Here is a 27,769-nt window from a genome sequence, read left to right on the forward strand (position 1 = left end):
CACTCACTCACTGACTCACTCACAGATCCGTTCAGTTGGGGAACTGGAAATGCAATTTACGCTTCTGTAATTTTGCTTGACAACATGAACCCAAACAATTCAAAGTATCCTATAATGCACAACAGTCACTTACCATGGTGTATATATTTTTTAAATTGTATTCTACTATGCAACAAATCCACAAATATTCATCCAATTAAAATTCAAGTAACAAGACAAACTTTGCTGTCATCATGGTGAATGTTAACTTACAACTTTATGGGAACGATCATTTACAAAGTCAAAAAATTGTCAGTGGATGTGTATATAGTGAATAAACTGCTAAAATGTATATTAAGAAAAAATAGTGTTACCTTTCTCCAGCTAGTTGACCTGTTTGAAAAGAGGAATTTGTCGAAATGCCAGAACTATTAAAAGGATGAATGGTTGACTGGATACTTTTCACATTCATTAATAATTCATCACAATCATAATAAACACAATCTCCTTTTTCAGAGCATTAAAATAAATTAAAAACAACAACACATCCACCAAATAACAATTGAATGCCAACCAGGGCTTTAAAAGTCAAATAAATAACATCTGTCTCAAAAATTAAGAAACATAATAATAAATCCTGGGGGGAACAAAGTTTTGAAAAAGAAGAAACTGTGACAACCATGGGACTAAATCCCTTCCTGTTAAATTAATATTTGCTAAAAATTATGTGAGCCCTTGAAAATGAAGTTCTACTTAACAAGATTAGCTACCACTGCTATTCAATCTTTGGACTGGGACAGCTACAAATACAGCAAGAGATATTTCATTAATTCACATTATTAAAGACTGGTAGTTCTTTTGTCTAGTCTTAACATCTGTAAAGACAAAATGATCACTATTACCTTCAATCGATAAAAATTGTGTTCCTTTTAGAAATTGGAATGTGAATTAATGCCAACTCCCCGCAACAAGATATTGACAGAGATGACATTGTATGTCTTCAATGAAGTTATTTAGTGTTATTATATTGTAGTGTAGTTTTCTTTTGTCTACTAAAAAGAACATGGAAAGAAAAGCATTGTAAAATGTGAAAACCCTGTACATCCAAAAGGGTAAAACGGCCCCAAATAGGTTTAAAAGTCAAACATTATAATGAACATACTGTCATCAGAATGAGTTCAAACTGAAGAAGAAAAACCTCTTTAAAAAAAAAAAAATAAAAAAAAAATAGAAAATTTGGGTTTTCTTTTCAACTCGGCTAAAATCTAAAGAAATCAATAGGATGATCTTTTTTGTTTTGACCGTCCAATCAGATTCAAGCCTCTTGAAACCAACTTTGAAAATGTACACAAAAAAAAAAAAAAAAAAGAAAATGTGCAAAATGCTGTTTAAAGACCTCGGTGCCGCATTGGCCCAACTAGCCCTAAATCTGACCTGACTTATTACTTTGTATCTATTTTTAAATCTTCCTTATTATAATGTTTTTAAAGAGATCACATGAGCACAAAATTAGCAAACACATAAATAAAGAAGTAGTGCGACATTTTGACAATGCTGGTCAGTAACTGAAAAAAGTGATTCATTTAAAGGAGTGACTGACCACCTCACAAGCTGACATCTGTGTTTCGTGCCCTGCTTCATCTTTAAATGTGCATTTTTTTTCCCGACGTTACTACGCAAAATGTCCTCTTACAGTACAGTACGCAGACACAGTAAGACAGAAAGTAAACAAGCCAGCTCGTCTCTCTTGTCTCTAAACCTTTCTGTTTCTTCACACGAGCACGCCCGCCATCGCCCCGATTCATCTGCGAACGTCCTGGCCACGAAGCCGCCGCCGCCGCCGCTGACGTGTGAGCTCTGTTGCGCGCTCCTTCAAGCAAGCAAGAAAATGGGCCACAAAGATGTCATGACGATCTCCATCATTTGTGGACCTTCCAGTTCTGAAGGATGTGAAGCTTCCACGCCGCCAGGCTGAAGGAGTTGGCGGCAAAGACGTTGGGTCTTTGCTGCCATCTTGTGGGCGTGGGAGACGAGGCCTGCGGGTGACATCCCGCCCCCGCTGTACTCTCTGCCATCCATGCCTTCAGTCTCGAGCTTGTGTACCCTTGTAAAAAGGGAGAGTTGTTGAAAGCTCGCTTTGAGTGTTGGGCAAAATCTGTCAGGGTTAAACGGCCATCCCGACTAACGTAACGTTAACACACGGCACGATACTCGGTGCAAGTTAAGGTTGTTAGACGACAATGCGGTTGGTACGATACCTCTGCATCAACTCGCCATGCACGGAGCAGAGTGCGATGCGAGGCTCACTCGTGCAGCTCGGTGAGCGCCACGCAGCATGCAGCCCTCTCGTCCTTACTGTGGACGGCGCCGTCCACCACGATGGCGCCCGTCGCCAGGCCGCGATTGCGGCTCGTCAACTTCTTCAGCTCGCTGGCGAACGACATCACCTTCTTCTTGTCCTCGCGTGCCACCTGCGTAGAGAAGAATGTCATTTTTGATGGTCGGTGGAGGGTTCTGCAAATCATGGTACTACCTGCTCTTTCAGCTTGAGAATGAACTTTCCGGCACCCCTCCAGTGACTCTGGGCGTGATAGACGCACTCCTGATCCAGAAGCACGCGCTGGACAGGCTTGGCGGCGCACGACTTCTTGGAGCCGGTGTCTTTGGTCACCTCCTCCATGAGGACGTAGTCGCTGGGGTTGGGGTTGGAAAGGATGCTGCACGAGTATTTGGCCTTTGACAGAGTCTGTGAGGAGAGGGGGGGGGGGGGGGTCATGTTTACAACGTTCCAGAAAATTCTGGAAAGCGAAACCCGGTGTTCTCCTCCAAACCTGCTGTATGATGTCCTGAGCGGAGCTGTAGCGCGGAGCCTTGATGACGGTATGAGGCTGCTCCGGGGACACCTCGTGCACCTGGACAAAGAACACGTCCTCCTCTACGCCGACTTCTCCTCCTCGTCCTCCTCCGCCGCCACCAGCGATGACAACCTCCTCCTCGCCCTCTGCTACCGCCGTCTTCTCGTTTAGATTCTAACACCGTCAGAACCAACAGTTGAAAACAACCGGTTTGCCTAATTTAATAAAAATGTGAAGCAACTCAGAGATTTCCTTTTCTGGAGTTGCTGAATAAAAAAAACACTTTCTCTTCAATATCCATTGGCTGTAATGACAAATTGGCCACCACAAGAGGGAGCCAGACTCGTACCTCCTCTCTGGTCTGGAGACAGATTCTCCCCACAAAGCCATCCTCGACGTCCCAGCCGGAGACCACCTGCACCAGCGTCTCGTCAGGCGCGAGAGGGCGGCGCTGAGAGCAGCGTTTGGTCTCGCCGCGCTCTTTGGACAGGGGAAGCTTTTCCTCACTTAGGAAGTAGTCGGCCGGGCTCCCCACAGTGGTCACGATCTGAATGTTTGAAAATATCTGCCAGGTGTTAAAATCTCAAACCATTTATTTACTCTTACCGACCGTGTCTAATAGTTGTTTGCTAGTCGTGTGCTCCGTGATGGAGAACACTGTGAAAGGTTCTGGTCCAGGATCTCCGTGTACTGTTACTCTGTGCTGTGGCGGCGCATTCTTCTCCTCGGGGTTGAGCAGCTCACTCGACGGTCTCCCCTGGGACGAAGGACACGTTGGACCTTCTTCAACTCTTTTACTGTAGATGAACAAACTGGACACTTCCATAGGCTCGTTATGTTGCGTTCTCAGCTGCACGTGTCGGTAACCTGAAACACGCAAATGACGGTCAGATGCAGTCACGTGAGGTGGTCCCGCGCAATCCCAACCTGCTTTGAGAGCCTTGAGGGGGAGGGTCCTCTGCGCGGTGGTCTGCGAGCTGTTGTTCTCCACCACGGCCAAGCGCAGGAAGCACAGCTCCTCAAAGTGCACGCTGAAGTGGAAGCGCTCGCTCCACATGGGGTTGAGCGTGTTGCGGTGGATGGGCTTGGTGCGAAAGTGGCAACTGTCCACCGGCGCGCCCAGGACGTCCACCTCCACGCAGGGGCTGCCGGAGCCATTGGCCGGACACACGTTCTGACCGGATACGATCTGGAATTTCATTTGGCCAACTGTTACAAATTCCTGACATTCAAAGACTATCATTGAGAAGCTTTACGAGGCTCTGGTCCTGCTCACTATTGTACCAAAGACATCCTGTTTACTTTCATGGTTGTCAAATGATGAAATTTACAGGTGACCCTCATCATCAAGTTGTCCAAACATATTCAAATGGAGGAATTTAAAAGGTGCTTGAAATTCCTGCCCATGAAAACAAACACAACTCACAGTGAGGGAATAGACGGCCGGGTTGCTCCTCTCCACGTCTCTCTCCATGGGACAGAACTGCTGGGAGAGAGGAGAGCTTCGGTCCCAAAGCACGGCCGGCTTCAGGACGTAACCGCAGCCGCCGTTGGCCTCGAACAGCGCCGTGTTCAAATGCATGGGCAGATCTGCGGACAAAAAGACAATGGATTTTAGCCGCTGACATTCGTCGTCTCTTTTTTTTTTTTGCTGACCGTCCGTTTGGTAGTTGAGCGCCACCAGCTGGATGCCGTGTAACCAGAAGAGGAGCGGGTTGGGGTTGGCCGAGTCGATGCGGGTGGCGGCCGGGTAGGTCCGGAGAAGCTGGCACGCCGTGTGCTGGATGAGCTTCTGCGAATAGCGCCGGCACAGGCGCTTGGCGGCGTTCTCGTTGACCGAGGAGATGTGGTAGCACTTGGGCGTACGGATGATGGCGCTCAGCGACGTCTGCGTGTTGAGGGCCGGTGGCGTCTGCTGCTGCTCGTCCCAGCTCAGACGTTCGGCGCCGTCTACGGGAAAAGAACTTTTATTGAGTCACATTGGCAAAATGTCAGGACCAAACAAAATGTCACAGTACTTTTCCCGGTTGCGCGGCTCTGCGCCGAGACCTCCCCAGTTGGGCCGCAGCGAGCCGGAGCCGTGCCAAATATGGACTTCCTGCTTTTGCCGCGGTCTTTCCCCCTGCCTGAGCCGGACGGAGACAGCGTGGACAAGCCTGTGTGGGGTCCCGCAAATCAGTAAGATCATGCAGAAATACTTGTCTTGCCTATTTATAATATAGAATGAGATGGGGGAAAAAAATGAGAACAACCAAAAAAAAAAAAAAAGATCTGAGAATGTGAAAATTCCAGGGAGGTCTGCTCACCTGGGAATTTGACAGCCTGGCAGTAGATGACAAGGTCAGACAGCTCCTGAGCGATTTGCCGACTCTCCTTCTTGTTCTGAGGCAGGTAGAACTCCTCGCCCAGCTCCATGTCAAACACCTGCGGGCGGGTTCAACATTAGCAAAAGCTTTCTTTTGGTCGGCAGGGTGTCCCGCTGCTGCTTAAGTGCTCTGACCTTTCCTTTACTCTGAGTGCCGCTGTCGGCCTTCTTCACACGCTTGGGCGCTTCGTCCGCAGGTTGCTGCTCCTCCTTGTCTACCGAGCTCTTGCCTTCGCATTTTTCCTCCAGGAGGTTATCTGTCAACACATTTTTTCCACCTTTGATCTAGGAAATCCAATCTTTCATTTCATTCTTGCCTCTTGTCCACTGCACAGATTTTGCCCGTTCTGTTTGAAAACGACGTCCACGGGAGAATTGAAGCAAAACCAGGATTTCCTGTATTTAGCCATCTGGTAGAGGGTCATTTTATCCACTGGGCTTCCCTCAGCTAACATGTTAAGGAAGTGAAATTTAGCTTGTGTCAATTGACTGTTGCCTTCAGCTCAGGATGTAACGTGGCTACACCATCAGGAGTAATTGTCATAAAATTCTCCAAAGATGGGAAAGCACTAAGGGGTGGGGGGGGGCATCAGGAGAGAGTTAATGCTGAGAGTGGGATAGGGTAGTTTCCCCTGGCCCGTTATTTGGCGTGGGGGCAGCGGAGGGCCTGAGAAACCAGATGGTTCTGTTTTGTTTCCCTGACGAGGCGAGGTCACAGACAAAAACAGTGCGCAGAGGGTAGCACGAAGGGAGGTGATGTGTTTGTGGAAAAAGAAGAAAGCATCCAGACAATGTAACTCTTAAAAGTGACTGACTGGGAAGAAAAAAAAAAGAAAAGGCTTGTAAGTTGTATGCCAATTCTTTTTTTTTTTTGAATGGAGGAAGTGGATGCAGTGAGGCAGGCAAACACACAGGCACAAATCTTCAATCATAATGACAGCACTCATGTAATGTAAACACCAGCCATAATAGATGCACGTAAAAAAAATAATTTTATGTATACGGTCAGAGCACAATGACAATGGGAGCATGAAAGCGCAAGAGAGGTTTACCTTCCAGCCCGTAGGAGGCGGTAGAAGCATTGAGGACATCGGCTAAGAGGAGAAGAGGTCAAATCAAGGGACAGACGGCAGCGAGGAAGTTAAAGGAAAAAAAAGAAATGACACGGGATAAATGAAGGAGTGCAAAACCATAAAGGACACAAAGTGAGACGAGGGGTCGCGCGACGGCAGGTATAACCATCGCTTACCGTCCGATAAGGACTCGTAATCGTAGTCGTAGTCGTCTTCATCCTCCTCTTCTTCCTCGTTGGTGTGGCTTCCGGGCGAGGCGCTCCCCCCCGGTGATCCGTTGCTGGCTTGGGCCTGCAAGTTGGCCAGCTGGTGAGCCTGCAAAAAGAAAGACAAAGTTGACGGAGGTGTGCCGACCGGCCTTTGAAATGAGCGCGTGCGTCACCTTCTGCTTCAAAATGTCCACAGGTGCCTGGTGGGCTTTGAGCTTCTTGTTTTTCAGCACGACCCTCCCGCGAAGCTGCAGCGGCGACGGCAGGTGAGGGTCGTCGCCAAAGTCGCCCTCGAAGAGGAAGCGCGTCACCAGACGCTCCCCGAACACCGTCTAGAAGTTGGAATGGAAGACAAAAAATAAATTGCAGAAGGAAGAAAAAGAAATACAATTTATTTATTTATTTTTCTTCACAGCCGTACCTTAAAGATGTCGGCCATCTTGCGTTGCTGCGGAAGAGAGCAGTGGTTCTCTATGGACAGGACGACCGGCATGTCCGAGTTGACGAATGCCGAGCGGTTGATTGCTTCCACCACATCCTGAGGAACCGCAGGAGAACTTGATCGGATCAAATGATTCTGGAATATGACATCACATTAGCTTATTACCTTAAAAGGTATTTTGGTGGTGAGCGTGTGTCCGTGATAGATGACCGGCATGCCGTCATCGCCGTCCCAACAGTCCAGTTCCACGCTCCTGCAGCCTTGAAGCAGCACCTTCCAGAGTAGACATGAACACAACTGCTTCCAACGTGTACCAAATCTCCTCCCATCAAATCTGGATGAACATTTGGCCCAAATATCTATCCAAAAAAACAAATGCTCTACTGACCTGACTGTAAAGCTCAACGGAGGACTCTCCTTTGAGCTGGTGTCCGGTCAGGTAGGTGTTGTGAGAAGACTCGATGTAGTAGTAGGACAGAGGGTACTGCAGCTCCTCGGGCTTCATCTGGGATTCGTCGTTACGGCAGGCAAAGTTCTCCTTGTCCATGAGGTACCTGGTAGAGACGCGAGCGTAAGAGTTGATCCCGGGGCCCGAGAGTCTTTCCTCCGAGTCTACCTGGCGAAGCCTTCGAATGACATCCAGCCCATCAGCCTCATGTTTGACGACGGCTCAAATGTCTGCAACGCAAATCGCTTCGTCAGCATGGATCCATCTCCATTTTTACTTCTGTCTGAGGTTCACCTGTATAATGCTGAGGATCTCGTCGTAGCTCAGATGCTCCCTCTGACAGTTGACCAGGAAGTCGTTGAGCTGAGGGATGCCTAAGCCCAAGACGCCCAGCGACACGTTCTCCACGCCCGTCCCGTTGGTCACGATGCTGGCGGCGGCGATAGCGTCCGAGATCTGCTTCTGGTTGTCGGACAGTTGCTGCCTGGTCCGGATGAACAGGTTGAGGTTGGAGCCGTTCCGAGTCAGAAGGTCTACAGACGGGTAGGGAAGGTCATTAGGACAGCGTGGAGGTTCGCGAAGGCTCTAAAGTTCCGTCTCAGTACCCAGCTCCGGTTGTAGGCCCACCACCCTGTCGTCTATCTTCAGGCTGGTGTAGAGAGGAGCCGACTCGGAACGACCGCAAGGCACGGCGAATGTGTCGAAAAGCTCCTTCAGGTCCTTTCTGCTCCGGATACTGGCACCAAAAAAAAAAAAACATGATTATGATTTCCAAAATGATCTCGTTGTAAAAATCCAAACATCTACCTGAAAGACTTGAAGAGTTCCACAAACTCCACGAAGCTCATGGTACTGTCGGAGATCATGAGGTTCTGGAAGCCTTTGAAGCAGCCTTTGGCCCGACCGTGCCAAGACCTGCTGCTCCACGCCCTGCTCGCCAAAAACACAATCACTTACATGTGACGTGAAATTGACCTTCTGTATGCCAAACGTACCCCGGCTGCGCCTTGGCGGGCCCCGAGAGGACCGGAGAGGATTGCGGCCGGGACTGGTTGGAGCTGCTCATACTGGAGGAGGAGGAAGAGGAGGAGGAAGAGGCAAGCGATCCAGGACTTCCTTTGGAGGTGAGGGAGAAGGGTCCGGGGAAGTCGTCTGTCGAGGTTGGAAATAGATTTAAAATGCCCTCAAATGACTTGCCTGTAAAAAAAGATGGAAAGGTCACCTGGATCTTCTTGGTCTAAGCCGTCCAACTCTGTTCCATTCCGATATAATCCCTCTTTACAGCTGCGCGTTTTCCTGGAAACCATCTCGTCGTCGGTGGCATCCCCGCTGTCTCCCTGCGTCCCGATCGACAAGCCGTCAATAAAGAGCCACAAACCTTCAAGACGAGAGGAGAACCCACCCGAACGAGGGCTTTCTTCTTCTTCTTGGCCTTCTCGTTGATTCCCAGAGGAGAGCTTTTGGGAGCTCCCGACTTCTCCCCTCCGCTGGCGGCCATGTTCCACCTGCGTCCACCAAAAAGCTCGATGGCTTGGGCCAGCGTCGGACCTTCATGTCGACCTTCCTCCTGGTGAAGAAGACAACAAAAGTCAAGGCGCCCAAACGGATGACTCCGCTTGGATCCCATTTCGGCCTGGTACCTGATACAGACTGACATACTGCCGTCTGAGCCACTGCAGGCGCTGGTCCGGAAACTTCTTCAGCTTCCTGCTTGCGTTCACCAATTCTGACAGACCCTTGTAAAGCATTTGGGCCGTGTGGTCGGGGGCCACAAAGTGCAGCAGTCTAATGGAGAAAAAGAAAAAATTACATTTGATCTATTTTTATTTAATTTTTATTTAATTTGGAGAAAAAAAAACGAAAAAGAAAACAAAATATACATAAACCCGAACGTACAGTACGATAGCAAATGAGGTCTTGACCTGTTGTCGGTAGTACTGAGGCCGTAGAGGAGGCTGAGGGTGTTCTCCTCCACACTCATCTGGCTCAGTTTGTTCTGCAAACAAACCGTGTGGACATCCACTCCCTGGTGCCCCAGGAAGACAGCCTGGAAGTGTATACAGGCACAACATTACAAAACCAAAAACTGCAAGTCAAAAAAAAAAGAAAGCTGATTTTCAAAAGACCAACCTTCACCACCACGAGGTCCAGCAGACCTTCTGCCAGCCCTGCCGCCACACTCTGTCCCAGTCCCGGTGGTTGCTCCGTGGGAGAGACTCCTCCATTCGGAGGCTTCCCTGCCACACATAATAATAACAATAACAACAATAATAATAACAATAATAATATTAAATAATCACCCCAAGTGAGCGTGGTGTTGTCAGGCTGGAGTCTGAGCAAGCAGCGGGCCGTCAGGTGGCTGTCCTGGTCGTAGTGGATGACGGTGGCGCCCTGCAGCAGGAACTGATGGACATCTGGTTGCAGGGACAACACGTACCTTAAAAAAAAAAAAGATTCAATTGTGTGTCATCTCTGCTATGCAAATGTTTGGACTCAAGGAGATATTTTCTGGACTGATAACTTTGTTTCCTTTTCTAAATGGAGCTGGTGTCTCACCAAGGAATGAGCTCAGTGCCATGACCAAACGCTCTGTTTGTCTTCTCCGTGCCCTGGAATTCCATCTCGTTGGCCGAGGGCTCCGACGACAGGTCGCCTTCTGAATCCGACAGGTCGCCCACGGTAAACCTGACAAAACAAAAATGAATTGGAATGACAAATAGGCTAAGATAAAAAAATAATAATAATGGAGACGGAGGTGTTGATGGCATCAAAATGCAACAAGTGCTAACTCTTCATGCGCCACTACTTGGCGAAAAACAAGCTCAAACAATAAAATCAGACCATGCTGATGTTAGCATGAACCAAAGTTTAACAAACCACTTACGAGACAACTTTTGGCCTCCTAAATGATTGGGAACTGTAGAAGTTTAGGGAGTAAAAAAAAAAAAAAAAGATTGAGAGGAGTGCGTCAAAAGTCTTCATAACACAGGAACAGAAATAAAACTCCTGCGCACTAACATAAACATAAAGTGCAAGTCCAAGAAGATAAAGTAGGTTTGCTTTGCACAAACACCGCAGGCCACACGAGAGAATTGTGTCCAGATTCCAGCCGGTGTCATCGCTTGCGTGCCGCCACTGCCGTGAAAAGGAGCAGAACTCTGCTCCTTCCTGCCCTGACGGGAAACTTTCATTCTCTTTCACACCGAAACCTTTTCTGCTCTCATCATCATCATGGGCACATTTTAAGAGTATCCTGGGGTCACTCAAATACTGACTGATAGCGGCAGCGCTCCCTGACGGAGTTGTTTCTGGAAGCTGGGCCAGAAGAAGGAGGACTGGTGCAGGCCTCGTCGGGATCCTCCGCCTCCAAACTGCGATTGCATGACCTGCGCGGGAAGCGAGTTAGATGGCCGTTAACAAGAGTGACATCAGATGTGCGAGCGACCTAATGATCTGCAGGATGTTGCTGACGGTGGCTTCTTTCTCTGGCACGTGAAGTCCGTCCGCGCCCATGCGGGAAAGGAACTTGTGCTGGCCGCTGTAGTCGGAGACAAACTGGGAAGGACGCAGAGGAGATTGGACGGTGAAACCGAATGTTCGGGCGGGCGGGGTGCTTAACGCGTACCTCGATGGAGTCCTCGGGCGTGTTGTCCTCGGGCGTTTGAAGATGGATGATGCTCGCTGTTCCGTCTAATGCGTCGCTGAGCTCCTTCAGGAACACCCCGCAGAACGGGACCACCTTTGTTTGTTTGCAGGGAAAACATTTGCAGGGCTCAAATAACACTAAACCAGAAAATCAGGTGAGGGGGGGGTTTGCTTTTGGAGTGGTTTCAAAACAACAATTTGACTTTTACTCATTGAGCGGCTTCTCACTTTGCATCCTGGGATATTGAGCGCTCTGGTGACCACCTTCTTATACTCCGAGGAGGTCTCGTGCTGCGCCATGGCGTCCTTCAGGCTTCTCATGGTCTCAATGTCCGACTGGTCCATGAACTGCCACATCTTCAGCACCTTGCGGGATCTGGAAGCGGTGAACATTTATTTTCAGGTACCACTTTTGAGATGTGCGTGGCGGCTAACCTGAGTCCAGCCAGAAATTCCATCACGCCGTTGTAGTTGCCCATGTTCCAGCAGCACTTGGCCACGTGGACCAGGTAGGAGAACACGTCCCGCTTTTCCTCCATGGAGCTGGCAGTCAGAACCAGCCAGGTGACCCAGGAACTCACCTGTGAGCAGGTACAACATGGCTACAAAGTTAAGTACAACAAACCTATGCGGGAAATATTTTGTTGCTCAACCAAACAATTGCAGTCATTAAGAAAAAATCTTCGGGGGAAAATTGAGACCATTTTTGGACCGTGTCAACGAGTATAAACACACACTTGGACCTGATCCAAATCAAACTGTGACACGTTATGTGCACATATTTCATGTTGGTTTTATTTCCCATTATCTACGACACACCGAAAATAAAAATAAACACCCGAGGCTTGCTAAAGTCCAGAGAGAAAGCTTTATGGGGCCCCTCAGTTCCGGCAAATGAAAACATGATGACATCATCATCTGACTAAGCTCAGGAAGTCCCAAATGACAGCACACGGCTGCGAGCATCTCATCTCACTCGGCGAGCTCGCCAATGTATGCGCCCGCCCCGACACGCACGCGGAGGGAGCTATCTGTTACCCGCTTATGTAATAAGCCCGCCCTGGTCTCACTTCAAAGGGTCCAAATTGAAGAGACACATGGAAATATGCAAACACACACACACACACATTTGTTCTCGAGGTGTTTCCATGGGCAATTCAGATTTGTTTTTTTTGGTGGCGCCTACTTTCGTCCTTCTCCAAAGTGTCCTCTTGAACTTGCTTTATTGACTCCAGCTGACAAATAGCAAACATTCAAATTTGAATTAGGTCTATATTTGCTGTCAAGCTAATTTCACAGCAGGCAACGAATTGGACCGCCTAACAGCCACTGAAATTGAAAGACGTTTTTTTTTTTTTTTTTTAAATGCTTCATCCGTTTTCCGAGAAGCGAGCCCATACATCTCGCGGCTTCCCAGCATGCGTGAGCGGGGCGGCGTGGCTTGGCCGAAACGCTCTCTCGGGCTCCTTCAGCAGAAGGCCAATCTCTGTCAACAGCTGGCTAGTGTTACTCTCGCCATTTCAACTCCTTTGACCAACTGCGACGCGCTTTTTTTTTTTTTTTTTTCCTGCAGGTATCTCCTCTGTTATTCCATACGGTGAAAGGGAAGCGCGCCCACATGGTGTGAATGAGATCGAATTAAGCGGGGGAAAGTAATACGGGGCAGGAGATCCAATGAGAAGAGTGACTCTTTCCTCACGCACACACATTTCTGACCTCATTGAAGCGCGCCACCAGGTCCTCCACAGCGTTACTGCGCTGCGCCGTCTGGGTGGGCATGTTGGGGGCCGACAGCGAGGCCTTGAGGTTGGGGTGCCGCCTGCTTTGACTCTCGGGGCTGCTGAGTTCTCGCGTCAGAAAGCGCAGGTAGTCCAAGGGGAACACCTGCGACCACAGCCATGATGTGTTAGACCGTCAGATATGCGCTTGTTTTTTTTTTTCTTGTCCCACCCGCTGGTAGAGCTGCTGCTCCTGCTCAGTGAGGATGCAGGCGACCTCCTCGGGGAACTGCACCAGGTGCTGGAGGTCGGCCAGCTCCTTGCTGATGCCGCTCACGTTGGCGGGAAGTGTGCCGCTGCTGCCGTTCCCGCCGCCGCCGCCGCCGCTGCTGGTCATGCTGTTGGCCAGCTGACGCTCTGCGGATTTCACAGCAGGAGACGCAAGATAAGACCAGATTGGGACATTCGTGAAAGACCAAAAAGCTCGTCTACTTGCTTAGTTGTTTGATTTGGAAAACAGAGGCTCGCCTCAAAGGAGAGAAATGAATTTCCAATGACCAATCATTCATTTATTCCTTCTTGGATAATCGACATCCTCAGCCAAGACGGCGACAAAACGCTTTCGAGAGGCTCGGCGCAAAGGATGAAACGCACGAATACATATCATTTGCCCGTACTCTTTACACCTAATGAATACAAATGTAAGTCGACGTGCATTTATTCAAAAGCGCACCCTTGACCTTTGCGGCCGGCCAGGAAATGCGAGCCCTCCCGCTGTGAAGAAAAAACGTGATGTTTATGCATGGTGTGCACACGTGCATTCAAATGGGCGCATGTCCAAATCTGAACATCCTACTTGGTGACGCGCTCATGGAAGAAAATGGCATGCTGGATTTATCGAGAAACGACGTTTTGAGGCACTTGTGCGTTTCTGCAACAGAGACTCCGCACCCTTCGCTTTTTTTTTTAATTTTAATCCACGGGTATGTATGAAGATATATACTGTATCTATATTTACTAAGACACGAACATGAGGTTGGAGGACAAAAATATTGGGACACCTGGCTTTTAAACCACAGCCCAAATCTAGATGGATTTTGTGGTTGATTAATTTTGCAAGTGTTTTTTCCATACAGCGTATTAAAACTAAATAGCGTCCACTCGCTATCAACTAACAACGGACTCATATTAAAGTGCCGTTAAGTGACGATAATCAATGCGGCAGGAAATGAAGAACCTTGAGAGAGCTCTTGTCTTGATGGCTGCGCGCATCATAACTTATTCATAACGAGCGAAAATGGAGCGAAACCTTGAACGAGAACTCGTCGCAATCAACTTAACAACTGCAGCAACAAAAATAAAAACTCCCTCAACCATCATCAGGTGGACGCATGAAGGAAATTTGCATTTTCCCCGAAAGAGTCACGGCGACCCTCGTCCCACCTCCGCTACTGGGAAAGGTCTTTTTATAACAGCTAGTTCCTCGCTTCACGTGTCGATGTGTCAAAGTCTAGCGTCTAAGTCCTCGGAAGACGACACATGAAAGGGGTCCACTTGCACACACGCACATTCAACACATTGTAAACGGCGCTATAAGAGGACACGTCTGCGTTCGAGCGATACCAACACATCACTGCGTCCGTATACGCTCAATTTTAAACACACAACAAGGCGCATTCGCAACTAAAATTTAAAAAATATAAACTCAACTACAAGTGGAAAACACTTGCATGACATTGACAATATTTTTATTTGCAACTGCAAAGTACGTTGCTGCATCCTTGAGGCCGCAACAAAAGCGTGACCTTGTGGGTCAAAAAGGCCCTCGATGTCTGCGACGCACGACACAAAACGTGCAAATGACAAGACTAAAAAAAAAAAAAAAAAGGTTTACGATGCGAATCCGTTCCAGCTTTGTGAAGCCCCCGTATCGGAGTCAACACGTGCCGGAGAAGACCCGGTGAGCGCGTCTCTACTTACTGAACAGCTTGAGGTCCGTTCTATTTGAGTGCTTCATGCCTGCCCAGTGCAGCTGACCACTCCGCCGCCGCCGCCGCCACCGATGCGAGGTGCACCCGCCGCGCACACTGAAGCCGGCGCTCCGGTTTCATCTCCTCCTCCTCCTCCTCCCTCGCTCTCTCTCTCTCTCTCCCCACCTCGCCCGCCCCTTCCCCTCGACAGTAAACACTCTTAACATGTTCTTTTGCTTGACTACATTCAGTCCCCCTCTCTCAGTCTGCCCCCGCCGCCCCCCCTTGCATAGTTCACAGCCATGTGCGAGAGTTCCACCAAGCAGGCAACCATTCGCGCAGCGCTGGGACTAACAATCCTGGCAACAGGGACCTTGGGTACAAAACACATTGAAAGACTTTTGCTTTTATGAGGAAAAATATCACACTGCATTATTGCAATATCAAATTTACATAAGAATATAGATTTTTTTTTTTTTTTACTTCAATTTGAATTGTGCTGCTCCTGGTCGTGATGTTCATGCTAAAGCAGTGAAATGTTTTTCCTCTATATTTTGATTTTAACCACGTTGCACTCATTTGTACACGGGGAAAGACGTCACAAACTAGTTACTATTACAATACAACAGAAAAGCGTTCACATGGATATTTTTAGCAATTGAATGGTGGCGTAAACAATACGCAATCCTCGAGACTTCCCTCCACGGTGACGTCGGCTGTCAGTGGCTCTTAGATACAATGTAGGACGACGACAGAAGGGCAGACAGAAAAAGGGGCAAGGAAGAAAAGTAAATTGAAACGAGGGCGATATTGAGCCGGGCGGGACGGGACGCCGGCCCGACCGACTTCCTTTTCAGCGCCGCGGCAAATTGTGTTACCAAGGAAATGAGGCTCCAAACGCTCCCATTTCTATTTCGCAGGGACACGGTGAAACCTGGGTGGGATCAAGTCATTTTGGAGGCTGTCGATCAGTTCTCAGAAAATCGAATACTGTATATGAATAGTCCCAGGACAGCGTTATTATTACAAAGAGGACCGACCAATTTAAAATAATAGCGGCGCTCCTAACTGAGAATCTTACATTATTGATTCCGAACGGCCGCTTCCACTCGGTTCGTCACGTGAAGACGCGCCGACCCCCGCCGGTGATTAATAGCTCAAGGTCTGGGACACTCCGTTTGAAGGTGGGCAATAAGACGGGGAACCCTTACCATACATGGTAACGAGCAAATTGATGCAGCGTCCAAAAGTTCAGTTTGAAACATCTCTTATTACACCCACTAATGACTTTAACCCTTACAAACTTAAGTCCTCATAGTCGCATCTTAGAATAAAAGGCAGCCGTCGGCGGTGCTTTTATCCGTCGGATAAGAGCGCAACCTCGGAGCCGGCCAAACATCCTCTGTGTGGAGCTTAAGAGACGTCACGTTTGAAAGATGGGAAGGCTCGGCTTACATTCGGGTCATACGTAACATTGTTGCAGAGAAGCTGCGTGGCCGGCGAGCAGCTGAGTAACTGCCTGGGCGCTTACTCATACGGTCATTTGACTTTTAGGATTACGTGCGTACGGGAGTAGACTGTGGAGAAAAAAAAAAAAGCGCATCTATAGACTGAAGACAATTTACATCCCGGAACCAGCGCCGATTAATTCTCGTTAGACGGACACCCACCTTTCAGCACGCCGTGGCTGCTGTTGGGGGACTGGCCGAGCGGGCAGGGCAAGGCCGAGCGGGCGCCGAGCGCGGCTGTGGCTTCCAAAAGGGCTCCGCTCAGCAGGGAGCAAACAGATGTCCTCTGAGTGCACGCCAGATAAAACCTAGAAAGAGAGAGAGAGAAAAAATGAGGAACTAAGAAAGGTGAGTCATTCAAAAGGGGAGTTTTCCCTCATAAGTGCGCAGTTACAGGGAACGGAATGATTCAGAAAATATATTTGCTTCACCTGCCAGAAAATCAAAGAGTATAAAGTGTTTCAACAAAAAGTCCATTTTAGTCAGCTTGATCATTTTGAGCAGGAATCTCAAGCATTTTGGTTGTGCTCTGGTTCGATACACAATGTGTGATTCTCTTTGTTTTCGGTTCAATTTGGTAGCGTACCTCAAGCGGGAGTGGCATTTAACAACTTCAAACGTTCTTACCGCTTGCCAAACGAGATTCTTGGCAGCGTGCGGCAACAAAAAAAAACATCAAAAGGACAACTGGCTGGAATTGAAACGTACAAACCTGGGTGGGTAAGAAGATCCCCGGCTGGGATCAGGACGGGTGATCAGAGCCGGTCCGGGTGGACGCCCGCTGACAGGGGGCAGCGGCCAGAAAGAAATGATGAAGCTGATGCATTCAGTCGCGGGCGGCAGCAGGAGCTTCTTGGCAGGGTGAGTCAGGTTAAGTGCAGCAGCATCTTGAACAGTGTGTGCTACCTGGAGAGCAAAAGAAAAGGATGATGGATGGAAAAGTGGCAAGGAGAATGGATGGAAAAAGACAACAAGCAGGACATTGTGGACTCTTTTGAACACCATCCATTTGCGGCAATTCTGTGCTGTCGACTACTTGGCCTCTTTGGAGTGCAGAAAAGTCAAGATGGCTGCCCACAACAAAAGACGTCCCAATACTTTTAGTCTCACCCTGGCCAAATTAAGAGTCCAACTCTTTCAGCCAGTATTAAACAAACATAATAGGTCCAACTAGAGGGATGGGTTTCCTGCTCGCATGATCAGATCTGGACCGTCCCGGGGGGAAATGGGAGCTACCAGGATGCACGTTTGCAGAGGGCGGGCGAGTGCCACTTAACTCAGCCACAATGAGTCCAATATGTCTGTCAAATCACACACAAAAAAAAAAAGGCAGCTTCCATTAGGATATTCTCTGAATGACTATCAGAACATGACCCGCAATCATCTCCAGACTTCTTAGTGCCAACTAGGCAGACATAAAGTCCGCTAGAGGAACAATGCATTTTTGTCCACATTGAAGATAAGGCTCGAAGCAAAACATTGTGCATCGCCCGCATGCCTTTCTTAGTGACTGCGTTTTTCGGCTTGAAAACGTTCGATTGACAAACTCGGCCCACGCGGTCAAACGGCTCCCGTGTAACTTTCATTCCATGTCGATGAACTCACTTCGAGCTCAAACGGTTAGCTCGGCCGAGGACAACTCAATGACAGATGAACCGAAACGTAACGGGGTCAACGTGATGACTCAAGAGTTGCTGCCGGTAGGCCAGGCCACACCCCCTGAAACACAGACCGACCAATCGCAGCACCGGATGGAGTGAGACGTTTCACAACAGATTCAGACTTTATTTCTGCTGCATTCTCACTTTTCCCCCTCAGCCTGTAAACACTTAAAAGACGGGACTGCGTGTCTGTGGGAGGAGAGGCCGACAACAAAGGAGACTGCGGCGAAGCTTGTTGCTGCCTCTGACTGACGGACACCCGGCAGCTGCCTTTGCCACGCACGCACACACGCATTCTTGTCACAAGAGACCTGCTTCCCATCAAAATGTTCGGCCTCTGCTTACTGTAATGAGATTAAAGTCGACCAGAAACACAAAGTTAACACAAGCATGACAAGACTTGGCCACCTGGGGGCAGTATAATATACATTTTGCTGTTGTTTTTTTGCAGAGGATAAAGAATATATGCTAGTGAGGGTGTCATGGCGCTCATTTGCATCTCTCAAAGGGTTACAAACTGCAACACCGATGCTATATGTAAGCCGTTGTGCAATTTCTTTCTTAGCATTGAGCTAAGTGAACATTCCAAAGGCAAAGCTATGTGGTCGCTTTACATACAGACACTTCTCACCAGTTCAGCCCTGTGGCTCAAGTTACTCCAAGTAATGGTTTGAGTCCAGTGAAAGTAAATTAGAGGCCACTAGTGGCAGCTGCTCCCCAATTTAGAGTTGTGATGAAGAGTACATTTCCTCCTTCATAAGCATGAGGGATATTAAAAAACTCAAAAGGTAGCTAGTTGACAAAGCCATGGGTGAATCTCAAAGACGCCGCTTCTAACTACTAGTCCCAAATCCAGCGATAAAAAGTCATTAGCAGGCTACATTACATTTTCCATTAAGATGTATTAGCAATCCATTGGGTTCAATTCTCTGCCCCGCAACAGCCATTTTGGGAAGGGATTAGCAGAGGGCACAGTTGTGCCGACCCAAACAACTTGAAGCTGGAATGCGCACATGCCAAGATGAGCGCATAGAAACGTCGACGTGCACCTCGCAGGTGACGCGCTGACTCGACGACACATTTCTGCCGCTCTCCCACCATTCAAAGAAGATGCATCGCTTCTCCCGAGAGCTACTTTTAGCCGACTCATGAAAGCCAGGGTGAAGGTTAGCCCGAGCCTGGCGGGAGAGGGGTCGCCATTAAAAGATCTCTGTTATTCTGCTCAGTGGTCTCAGAGATGAGGTCAGCGCAGAGACGTCAGCCGTGACCTTTTGCTTCTCACGGGAGGCCGTGTACTATACAGTTTGTACATACGATCGTTTAGGAAAAAAAACAAAACACTGACTCAATATGGTCGAGTTCAATCAGAGGCAAGAGATAGTCGTGGCAACGCTGAAGGAAGCCTGGCTTTGAATCAATAGCGCTTTATCGCGTTCAAAAGGCGGCCGCTATGTTCAGCAGCTTTGGTATTTGACGAAGCAGACGCTTTTAAGCCCACCTGCCCCGGACTGCGTGCGAAAGTGGGTTAAGAGACAGAAAGTGGAACACGTACCCAAACAAGCGGTGCAGACATAGCAGGGAAAATGAATCGCGTGCGCCACAATCATTTTGAGCATTTTTCTTTTGTGTGTGTGTCTTCACAAGGTAATGTTTGCTCGCCGCAGACAGAGTCTGGACTTTCTCAATTATGTTCTATTGTTGTGAGAAAAAAAGTGAAAGGCTACAAAACATACACGTGTATGTCGCACTGAATAATCGAAATGCTAAGTAAGCTTTGGCTTTCTTATTGCTCGTGCTGAGTCATCATTTAAGAAGAATATGAAGAGGTCGGGGGGGAAAAAAAATACGATTGTTGGTTCCTGGATGGAGGTGGATGTCTGCTGGGCCTCGGTTCATAATGCTCTGCTGAATTTCACGCAAGCTTGCTTGAGTGGAGTAAAGCCTACCCCCGGAGCGCCTCCTCGCACCTTTTTCCGAGCTGGCGGCATCGCACTATGTACATAGCGGCCTGTGCGTCTGGGGACACGCGCTGAGAGCATTGGTAAACAACACAAAACTGTCACAGTACGCTTAGTTTGGGAGAGAAGAGAGAAAAAAAAGAAAAGCTTTGGACAGCACCGAGAGAAACTGGATACATTAGTAAGGTTGAGGGGGGGGGGGGGGGGGGGAAAAAAGCTCGTTGTAGGCGATGAGGTCAGCGTACGGAGATTGCTTGAAAAATGATCTTCATAAAGTTAACCCAATCAGCGTCTCGGATTTCAAGGACAATCGTGCGCTTGATGGATCTCGCGTGCTCCTCTCATCCCCGGAAGGAGGAAAAAAAAACTGTTGAGCTTTAACAGGCGAGTTACACTTAGATGAATAACAAGGATTAAATCATTACAAAACAATTATTTGGATGTTCTTCCGTGATGCATGCAAAAAAAAAAAAAAAAGTTCTATACGTTGCGCATCATCTTCACTTCACAGCAGACTCATTCAGACTCACGTTCGACCTTTACGCTTAACAAACCTACGAGAATACTGAGCGCGATAGAGACACCGGCAAAATTTCAGAATGAAAAGATAATGCTGATAAGGCTGTAACTTACAGTTCCGATATTTTGCTGTTCAAATCCCTCCTTGCCTGAGAAACGTCAAAGAGTGAAAGTACATCTGAAGGACGGAAAAAGCGCAAGACTGATGAAGAAAGGGTGGGAGTGCGTGTTCCCTGCATCAACATAGCTTGCGAAAAGAGAGCGAGCAAAGAGCGAGAGAGAGAGAGAGGAGGGAAGCAAATAAATGTGAGGGACAAAACAAGGAGAGAAAAAAAAAAAAGGGGCCTGATATCTGTGCCTAGGGGAACCCCCATATTAGGTTATAATGCAACGGGCCGGCAAGATGCTATCGCCAAACACATAGCTGGAGGGGGAGACGCTGGAGCTATACGTCCTATTTTCATCCATCCATCCTCCTCAACAAAATGGATCTGGTCGCAAAGATTCTTCCAAAATGTGTGATATTGATTTGGATTATTCTAAAAGCGTGCTCAGTGGCTAATCGAGTGCAAACGTTAGCATCGAAGATGCGCTGAGAACAATGCAAACAGCTGGCGACCGCCTCAGTCCTCACTTTGCATATCTTTGATCATCGTTGGCTTGCTAATGAGGCCACGTATTTATCATCAAGTGTGCAACACTGATTGTTTGCACACAATACAAAGTCTCCCATTGGTGGGAATCTGGAGAGCGCAGCAACGTTGTCCTCTAGTGGCTGACTAAGGACAGGTTCCTATTTTCTGTGCACTACTGAGTTGCGTCCACAAGGTGGCGCCAAATGATTCCTTTCCATTTGTCACTTTGCTCTCATTCCATTATGCAAGTGTACCCAAACGTGACGTCACAGTTTGTTTCAATTGGGGTTAAACCTGAATCCGCTGAGCGTTCGGGTCAACAAAGGGGCCGGACCTATTTTTACATCAATTGTACGATTCATCGAGTACGCCTCAAAATAGCACGGAACACAACAACTACAAGTGTTTATTTAATCCACTTTGGGGTGGGCCTTGATAATCCAAATTGAGCTGAATCAGTCTAAAGTGCTATCACGTCACGCATAGTCCGTTATTGCCGTACACGCGACTTGGCTTTACGTGGCAATTAGCTTGCCAAAATAATAAAAGCCTTCAAGATGACACCTACATCCTGCAAATTTTCTCTCCGTGAGACGTGAAGGGCCTGAACTAGCGTGCACACATTTCCAGCTGATGAAATGGGGAAAAACACGCCCAGATGCAGTTTTGACACTCGAGTGTCATCCCGAGAGTTTCAGCAAAAACAAACATCGCCCGCTGTTTGAGAAGCCTAGCAACGGTTAACGGCAGCGTTGCCTGCAGATACCGCAGAATTCAGTGCTTAGTAGACATCGGACGAAATGAGAGTGTTTTGCACGCAAAAACTGGAACCCCATCATCACACACACACATACGCTAATCTCTCCGGCTAAGCTCCAACACGCAGCTGAACAAGAAAGTGGCCTACTCGGCACATTCCTTTGTTGTGGAACAACACAGCGAGAGAATAAAGGAATGATAATAATCCTCACGGGGTATGCCCCTAACTTGCAATTTCATGAGGAGGTTTTGGCATACTTGTTTGCTAACTAACAAAATATAAATCCCAAGCGGAGGTAAAAAAAAAAAGAAATCTAACAACTAGAAATATCTTCTTTTGTTTTTTGGGATACACAAAAGCAATTCATCTCAACATTGTAAAACCATGCAGAGTTCCACTGTCCTCATACTGATAAGCTCTTCAATGATATCTTCCCACCAGACAGGAAATGATGCATTCCGTTAGCTCGCTTGGATTTTTATGCAGCTCCACAACGGCATTCCGACAAATCACAAATCTCCGTTTCGGCCTTCGTCTCTATCTGCACGAGAAGAATCTCAACGCCATCTTAATACGCTCCAAAATACGCTGACATGAGTACCCCGTGAGAAAGCGCATTTTTCCGCCTCTTATTTACTTTCCCACGACGCGGATGGACGGCAACATTACGGGCCCGAGTCGGCTTGGGATGAAACGGCCGGGCCGAGGAGTAAAACACGAGTCCCTTTGGGGATACGCTCTGCATCTCTGACCGTCACTTACCGCTTTGGTTCGAGATTGGACGGTGCCGTCGTTGCTACAAGAGAAAAAGACGCTTCTGCTTGGAAAGCCTGTCTGTGCCAGGTGTGCGTGTCTTTGACTTCCTCTTTGTCTGCTTAACTTCCCTGGCACTTATCAGAAAAGCTCGACGGGCGATAAAGCGGACCGTTTTCTTTTAAGAGTGCTTAAAATCTATTTGTGACACTTGAGATGTTAAAAATACTTTTACTTTAGCATCTTACGTTATTACACTTCCCATCCGCTCAAAGTTTTTGACTTTGCTGCTACTTTTTCCACCACTCAAATCTAATTTTCTCGCACGGGTTTGAATGTGGCTCTACTCATATTCCACCCTCATATAATCCTGTATTCTTTGGCTCGCGTTGTAGCAATAAACATGTGGGGGCTGCGGGATAGCCCAGGGAAAAAGGAAAAAAAAAAAGACTTTGCACAGGAAGGTGTACCAAACGTCGAGCGTGAGTGAAATCTAATCACTTGAAATGCTTTTTGATATCAATCTTCTATTTCTTTCTATCAAATGACACAACTGCATGCACATTTTAATGATGGCAGCTCAGCTCTCTGCTCATTGTGAGTCACCCAAGTAGCTCGGGTGGACGAGGTGGGGGGGGGGAGTGCCGGCGACTTATTTGACTGCGAGGCCGTTGAGGCCTCGTACAAACACGCGGCTGCCCGAGACAGTGACATGCTTTGTTGTTGGAGCAGTCTGCCGTGTGTACCAACAAAGCCGCAAAATTTGAATGCTATAGGTCCATAGAACAGCGCAACAAAGTCGGATTAAATGGCTTAAAACTAAAAAAGACACGCGAGCAGCACAGTTTGTGACCTCCAACATTCAAGTTGTCAAGCATCTCCTTCTCATTTTTGCCTTGCTTTCAGTTTTTGCGGCTTTTCCAGCTTGCCAACTCTGCTCAGTGCATTTAACGCGCGAGCACACACACACACACACACACGCACACACACACACGCACACACACACACACAGACACACACACAGGAGGACAGAGGGTGCAGTCATTGGGCCTGTCAGTAATATGGCGAGCAGAACTAACCGGAGAATAAATCACTTTTCCGAAGCCTGAACAAAGAGCCTGTGTGTGTGTTGCTCTATTAACACACTTGGAGAAAACATTATTCATCTGTAATGCATCGCAGGCTTCAAATTTCAAGCCAAATAGGAGAAATTTTCAAAACACGCTAAGGGCTTACCTTGTGCATCTTGGCCCAGACGAAGTTCAACACTCGTTGGCAGACTTTGATGTCTTCTGCCGCCGCACTTTGCCCCGGGGCCGGCAGCAAATCTTTCTTGCTGGGTCGCGGCGGCAGGCGCCAGAGGACCTCCTCCGAGATGCGGCCCGATGGCAGGGTCCGCACGATGGCTCTGGTTCCGGTGCACACCGACTTGGTCATCTTCCAGAAAGACAAATGATGCTCAGTAATAGGTTGAATCAAGGCCTGGTTTGTCGACACGCGTCAGTACCTTCTGATTATTCTTGAAGAATCGTCTCACCAGGACCGTGGAACGTTCCCTACGGTTCCTGACAAACTCTGAGTCATCCAGTAGTTCTTCTTCATCGCTGCTGCTGCCCCCGCCGCAGCTACTTCCCCTCGTCCCTTGCGAGGACAGCCTCTCGTTGCTGGTGGATTGGAAAAATCTCTCCAGGGAGCGAGTCTTCCTGTTGAGCCGCTCCAAGCTAGAGAAGCCGCCTTTGAGCGGGCGATGGTGAACGTGCCCGTTGCGTCGCAGCTGCCGGTCAGCGGGCAAGGGGGAGCCGCAGGGGGACGCCACCGAGGAATTGGGTTCACTGGAGGGGCTGCGTAGAGAGGAGCAGCGTGGTGATGTCTGGAAAACATTCAACACATAGGCCCGTTTACATCCAAGTCGGAGTTGACCCTTCCACAGCTTTCCTACCGTGTGGAGATCAAGTGTTGCTACGGGAAGGCTGGAGCGGCGGGTATGCTGCCAATAGACGCGAGCGAGCAAGGGGCTGTCGCTCGAGCAGGTCGGGGGACGCTGGTGGCAAGCCGTGGAGTCCCGGCTGCAGGAGCAAGGACCTGCGCTTAGCTTTGAGGTGATTGCTTCTATACTTTTGCCAACCGGTTGCTCTGGGTACAGCTTGAGCTCAAGAGAGTCCAAAATGGCCTCGTCGTCATGGTCGGCGGACAACTTCCTGTAATAAAGTAGAGCGGGGCTACTCCGCTGCTTTGGAAGCCACGACTGCTCCGGGCGCTGACGGCTTTCCTTTCCGTTTGAGCGTCTGCTTTCTCTGCACGACGGAGGTGTAGCGTGCGGCGGGTTCGAGACCATCTGGTTCTCTTCGGTGGCCATCGCCGACGTGTCGCCACGCTTGTTTCAGAGGCTGAAAAATACAATTTGGTGTTGATGACAGTCCAGACTGGCTAACAAACACGTCAGCTGAGATGTTTCCTTTGGTCCTCAATGCAAACACAAGTCTATTCCCAGACGGTGTGTTAAGCAAGCAGTGCCATTGCAATTATTGACTCCATAAAGCAGCAAAAGGAAATGAGCTCTGCAGAGGAAATGAACTCTGCAGGTTTATGAACGGAGGACGCTCGTGTTTGCCCATCTCCAAATAAGCTCTTCATAAAAAGTGATTGAGCAAATATCTTGTAAATGACTTTCATAATACTTACACAGATGATCAGAAGGATCCAAGTCCGATCGGAAGGCGCCAAAGTCTCCCTTTACATTTGTCAGTGTGGAAACAGAAGCTTATGCAGCTGCACAAAGCGCCTGAGGTGACCTGGGAATTTCCTTGGGAGCAGGAATGGCTCACGGTCGCAGTTTACGAGGCCAAATGTGAGCTAGGTCCCGGCATGTCGTGGCAGGTCCTGAGGGAGAAACAAAAGGAGCATGAAAATCCCCAGTTATCAATCACTACAATATAGCTAGCGAAAGCTAGTTGACATTTACAACATTTTTTGTCAGCACCATTGTGTTTTGAGCCTTGTTACAAAAAAAACCCCAGCCTTATCTACAGAAAGGGAACTCAGGAGCCATTGTAATCAAAACAAGTGAAAAAAATACACGTGAAATTTGTAAAAACAAAAAAAACATAGAATAATTTACTCAACAAGCAGATGTACCGTATTTCCCGGATATAAGTCGCTCCAGGGTACAAGTCGCACCAGCCATAAAACGCATAATAAAGAAGAAAAAGACATATGAGCGCCCTCTTGCGGTTTAAAGGAAAAATAACATGTGAACTAATATAATGTACTCAACAAGCAGGCTAGCTAAAGGGTTATGTAATTTAAAAGAAAAAAAAAAAAAGTTGCGTTAACTGCCAGTCAACTCGATATTGTCATTCAGGAAGCAATACACATTGATTCAAATCAATAAATGACAAAGGCGCGTGGGAGGATATGTACTATGACACCCATGTTGTAACATACTTGACATAGTTCCTTCCTGTTCTCATCATTCTCTGGACTATGATCCAACAATTTGATGTCAAACAACAGTCCCTCACTGAGATTCTCAAAGTGACCTGATAACTTCGGATGATTCACGCAAGCTAAAAGGTCACCGAAACCAATTCACACTTAAGAATTTTGGGTTGAGCGTGGCGAGCGTAGGACGTGGGAGTGTCTTTTTGCCTGCGGCGACACTTCCAGTCAACCAATCAACCCACAACAGTTGGAATTTTGCTCTCATGACACTGACGAGAAGCTTTCACACTCTGACGGAAGGCCTGCTTTTTTTGCTATCAGCTACACACTGAGCCAAAGCAAACAAAGCAAATGATTCTGCTGGGTAAAATCTCAGCCTGGAGCCCAAGCGGACACACAAAAACACACAAAATCAGGTCACATGAAGTGACAGGTGCACTGAGCAAGAAACTTGTCCATCCATTCTGCTTAATGGCACAGAGGAACATCAATTGCTGGGCCCACACAGAGCAGAGGGAACCATTGTTGGAGAAATTTCATTTGCGTGTGGATACTAACAATGCTCAACAACAGCTGTGGCCTGACCATTTGAAGTTGTGATCACACCCAATAACCTCACTGATGCAATATGAGTTCAAATCTAAAAAAAAAAAAAAGGGGGGCGCTTGGAAACACTCCCAAATCATTGTTCCCCTCTACAAGAGCTCATAAAAGCCTCTTTTTTTCCCCCTCCCGTCTTTGTTCATGTGCATCATTTCCCCAATTCATCCAAATGATGACTCACTGCCTGCTATGCTGAGATTCGGCCCGACCTTGCATCCTGCACGGGAGGTGAGACCCAAAAAGAGGAGAACTGTACAAATGGGGGGTCATATAAGGGAGGGGCAGGATTCCACATGTCTATTGTGTTGTGGGGGACTCAAGAAAAAGGCTTGGGGGTGACAAAAGAGAGACAAAAAACAGAGCTGGGTCAAGAAAAGGGGGCCTCGTTCCTTAACACTGCTTTGTGTCACTGCACCAAAAAAAAAAGAGGAATGATAATAATAAAACAATGGCAGCAGAGGAGAAGGCGAGATGAAACCGCAAGCTGCAATGTGCAGCAGGTTGCTTTCAATGTCAACACCGAGCACAAGCAACTTTTCATGCAGCACATATGGCTTTGATTAGAGGGCAGCAAGAAAGTCGTCAGTGGAAAGAGAGCGAGAGAGGCGCAAAAAGGACTGCAAATGCTCTGTTTACATGTTTGCAAGTGCAAAGTCAAATATGACTCATGATGAAGACCACTGGGGTTCCAGCTATCGCATATTTGAAGAAGCATATTTTAAAGTCCAAGCAAATTTCACGAGTGTCAACACAACTGCAGCCATGATGCAAAACAACCCACAACACTGTTGACCTGCACAAATTCACCATGCATGCAGTTGAACATTTGCAATGTAAAAAAATAATAATCCCATTTTATTCAAATTCCCCCCCACTAAACTCCAAAATGTGCTCTCAAGTAAATTGTAGCTAAAAACACGACTTCACCTTTCCAGGCTGTTGATGTCAACAAACATTTGACGTGGACACGCGTCTTAACTATAGCGTCAATGGAGTGCAAAAGCAACGTGTCCGGCAAAAGTTTATGGACGTCGCAGCTCAAACTTACCGACATTTTATCGAGCTAGGATCCAGGAAAGTTTGGGTCAGGTGCTGAAGTGTCCAGCGAGTGAGCGTAGTGAAAGCAAAGGTTGATTGAACAGTTTGAGTTCGCGGATGCCTTCAGGGACACCTCGGAAATCTTTGGTGCGCAATTGACGCGGTGGCTTCGTGAATATCTGAAAGCAA

At 47.9% G+C, this 27,769-nt stretch overlaps 1 protein-coding gene across 7 annotated transcripts; it reads right to left on the reverse strand.

Moving 5' to 3' along the window:
* Positions 1–133: 133 nt before the first annotated feature.
* On the reverse strand, positions 134–27,769 carry plce1 (phospholipase C, epsilon 1). Of its 7 annotated transcripts, none has more exons than XM_037278567.1 (46): positions 27,591–27,769; positions 25,181–25,378; positions 24,438–24,885; positions 24,006–24,368; positions 23,735–23,935; positions 16,925–17,118; positions 16,375–16,520; positions 12,967–13,151; positions 12,733–12,900; positions 11,452–11,597; positions 11,245–11,392; positions 10,997–11,110; positions 10,817–10,926; positions 10,647–10,757; positions 10,256–10,288; positions 9,928–10,056; positions 9,672–9,808; positions 9,502–9,608; positions 9,294–9,418; positions 9,012–9,156; positions 8,774–8,938; positions 8,594–8,708; positions 8,367–8,523; positions 8,179–8,301; positions 7,977–8,107; positions 7,666–7,904; positions 7,540–7,601; positions 7,312–7,477; positions 7,089–7,196; positions 6,903–7,019; positions 6,655–6,813; positions 6,449–6,587; positions 6,252–6,293; positions 5,335–5,456; positions 5,141–5,258; positions 4,853–4,990; positions 4,491–4,784; positions 4,261–4,424; positions 3,762–4,023; positions 3,445–3,701; positions 3,184–3,381; positions 2,811–3,008; positions 2,513–2,725; positions 2,336–2,450; positions 2,072–2,083; positions 134–2,032 (listed from the first exon to the last, which is right to left on the reverse strand). In XM_037278567.1, exons 3-46 carry the CDS (start codon positions 24,852–24,854, stop codon positions 1,899–1,901), a joined length of 6,927 nt encoding a protein of 2,308 aa, XP_037134462.1. In that variant the 5' UTR covers positions 24,855–24,885; positions 25,181–25,378; positions 27,591–27,769; the 3' UTR covers positions 134–1,898. The 7 variants fall into 7 exon arrangements, 6 of the variants coding, with proteins under 6 accessions (XP_037134462.1, XP_037134460.1, XP_037134461.1 ...); XR_005101160.1 differs by having other exon boundaries at positions 1,912–2,032; positions 2,238–2,450; XM_037278565.1 differs by having other exon boundaries at positions 134–2,083.

This window comes from Syngnathus acus, chromosome 19 (assembly GCF_901709675.1).
Source record: "Syngnathus acus chromosome 19, fSynAcu1.2, whole genome shotgun sequence".
Classification (NCBI taxonomy): domain Eukaryota; kingdom Metazoa; phylum Chordata; class Actinopteri; order Syngnathiformes; family Syngnathidae; genus Syngnathus; species Syngnathus acus.

Bases quoted from the DNA above. Each gene is read 5' to 3' on its own strand.
- plce1 (XM_037278565.1), bottom strand. From the start codon at position 24,854: ATGGCCACCGAAGAGAACCAGATGGTCTCGAACCCGCCGCACGCTACA. The intron at 7,478-7,539 runs GTAGACTCGGAG...CGTCTCTACCAG, and splicing joins TCATTCGAAGGCTTCGCCAG to GTACCTCATGGACAAGGAGA. The intron at 4,991-5,140 runs GTGAGCAGACCT...GACCCCACACAG, and splicing joins CCAGGCTGTCAAATTCCCAG to GCTTGTCCACGCTGTCTCCG.